The sequence below is a fragment of the Myotis davidii genome, unplaced genomic scaffold, assembly GCF_000327345.1.
Source record: "Myotis davidii unplaced genomic scaffold, ASM32734v1 scaffold323, whole genome shotgun sequence".
Classification (NCBI taxonomy): domain Eukaryota; kingdom Metazoa; phylum Chordata; class Mammalia; order Chiroptera; family Vespertilionidae; genus Myotis; species Myotis davidii.
In genome coordinates this window covers 270,286-272,575 of record NW_006295491.1, presented here as the reverse complement: position 1 = coordinate 272,575, position 2,290 = coordinate 270,286, and the positions used below count along the sequence as shown (strand labels likewise).

The window sequence follows — 2,290 nt, the reverse complement described above, 5'->3', positions numbered from 1 at the left end:
AAACACTCTGTATGAAAATACCTACCATGAACACTATCACCAGCACCAAACATCAGTCGAACTGACAAGAATTCATTATTTAGCCCTGGCCGGTTTGTTTCTGCGGATAAAGCGATGGCCTGTGGACTCAACGGTCCCAGGTTCGATTCTGGTCAAGGGCATGTGCCTTGGTTGTGGGCACATCCCCAGTAGGTGGTGTGCAAGAGGCAGCTGATCGATGTTTCTAACTTTCTATCCCTCTCCCTTTCTGTCTGTAAAAAATCAATAAAATATATATATTTTAAAATGCTTACCGAATACTTGAGTCATGTGATATAATCAATGTTTCAAATTTCATAATATCTTCCATCATTTTCTGAGATTCCTTAATAGAAGCTTCTATCCTATCTGTAATATGAGATCAGAGACAGAAATGTTTAGGCGAATGGAACCAGTGAAATGACAGCAAAAGAACTTTACAAATTATCTTCTCAGTCAGTGGTATTTAGTTCCTCACCTGACTTCGGTAGGCCGTCAGTGCTATAGAAGCTTTGGATTTCTCTGATCAGTTTTTTGGCTTCTGATGTGTTGTTTTTGATATTACGTAAGGTTTCCTCCACAGACTGTAGATCCTGGTCTACTTCGGTTTGGTAATTAAGCAAGAAATCTGCAATGCCACATGTAGTCGGGCAGTAACGACCCTGAAAATACAACAACAGAGTGATTTAAAATCTTGATGAAAGCCACACTTAACAATCTATGTATAAAAATAGGTAAAAGCTAGACTATGTTAAAAAAAAAAAAACACAGAGTTTAAAATGCCAAATGTTTGTAAGAGAATTCCTTTTATTTCTCTGCCTCTCTGCAATCTACATACAGCAGAAACAAACAAACAAACAAGCCATAAAAATTACTTACAAATCTTTTATCTGAGATGCAGCAGTTGTCTGTGGGGGGAACAAGCTAGAAGAGAAAAATACAGGAATGTCACTAGTTTATCATGTATTTTCTTACTTTTCAGCTTTCCATGTCAAACAAGTATGTCTGTGGAGAAGCATACTTACTGCTAGGCATGTTGAAGAGAGGAATAAAAGAGTGTAGAAGTAGAGAATTAAACTCCGGGGGTGCAAGGACCAACGCATGATGTCTGGGAGCCCTGTATCAGCACTGTGGCCTCTCGGGCTTCCACCGTCCCTTTATGTAAACTCTGAGGGTGACCAGGTCTGCCTGCCAGTGGCTGAAGCTGATCACGGGATCTTCTTACCGGGAGGTGGGGGAAGTCTTTCCCGTCTCTTTTCCCCCCTCATCCTGGCCCCCAACCTATGTTCAATCAGGTTCCCAGATTTTACACACAGTTTAAGCTCCTCCTTTTGGCCCAGCTCAGCCTTTCTCCTCTGCAGCCAATTCATCTGCAAAGGCTAGTGAAGCATTAGCCATTGCTAAGAGGAGGGAGGGACGCCTGGGAGGTTGCATGATGCAACCTCTTCCAGTATTTGGCAGAGAGCAAACACCGAGAGCTGGCCTCCAGCAGAACAAACCCAGCCAGTTGACCTCCATCAGAACAACCCAGCCCAACCTTAAGATGGAGCCCATATTCCAACTCACTGAAAGCTCTTTCTGAGCCCATGGATTAGGACACATAATTATTTTTAACCTGTGGCTATGGCAGGAGGAGACTTTGCTTTCTACCGGGTCCCAATGTGTTAGTATTCCCCGAAACAAGTGACACTGGAAATATACTCCTCCCTGCTCTGTGTTGGCCGTTTTCTTTCTTTTTAATTGAGATGTAATTGACATATCCTATCTAATAATAGCCAAACATGGTAATTGACTGTACCTTTGTTACACCTCCCATTGGCTAGTTAACAAGATATGCAAATTAACCGCCAACACAGATGGTGGCTAATTTGCATACTGCAGGGAGGGACAGCGTGAGCCACCAGCTCGAGCCACCATCCAGGCTCCCGTGGGCAACACAAGGAGCCTCCTGCCTGTGGCCTGGGACCCCATCTGGTTCCGGGCCGCAGGCACGCTGGCCCTGCAAGCCCCAGGAGCTGCTTGCCTGCTGCCTGGGATTGGATCGGTCCTAGGCTGCTGGCAGGCCCCAAAGCCCCAGAAGCCACCAGATATGGAAGTAACTCTATCAGTAAGCACTCTGAAAGTCAGTGGCATAAATGCACCAATTAAAAGACAGATTATGAGGGTGAATCAAAAACAAAACTCACTTTAAATAAAAAGACACATATAGATTAAAAGTAAATGAATTAAGCTGCAGCCTGTTTTGCTCAGTGGATAGAGCATAACCCGTGGA

The 2,290-nt window shown here is 44.1% G+C and overlaps 1 protein-coding gene across 1 annotated transcript in view; it reads right to left on the bottom strand.

Moving 5' to 3' along the window:
• FGG (fibrinogen gamma chain) overlaps window positions 1–1,256 on the bottom strand; it is a 5,948-nt gene extending 4,692 nt beyond the window's left edge. Inside the window, exons 1-4 of the mRNA XM_006770102.2 lie at window positions 1,044–1,256; window positions 898–942; window positions 497–680; window positions 294–387 (exon numbers count right to left, since the gene is read on the bottom strand). Of these exons, the coding sequence (XP_006770165.1) occupies window positions 294–387; window positions 497–680; window positions 898–942; window positions 1,044–1,121 (401 nt within the window). The 5' untranslated portion in view covers window positions 1,122–1,256. The remainder of the gene's footprint in view (window positions 1–293; window positions 388–496; window positions 681–897; window positions 943–1,043) is intronic.
• Between the last annotated feature and the right edge of the window lie 1,034 nt (window positions 1,257–2,290).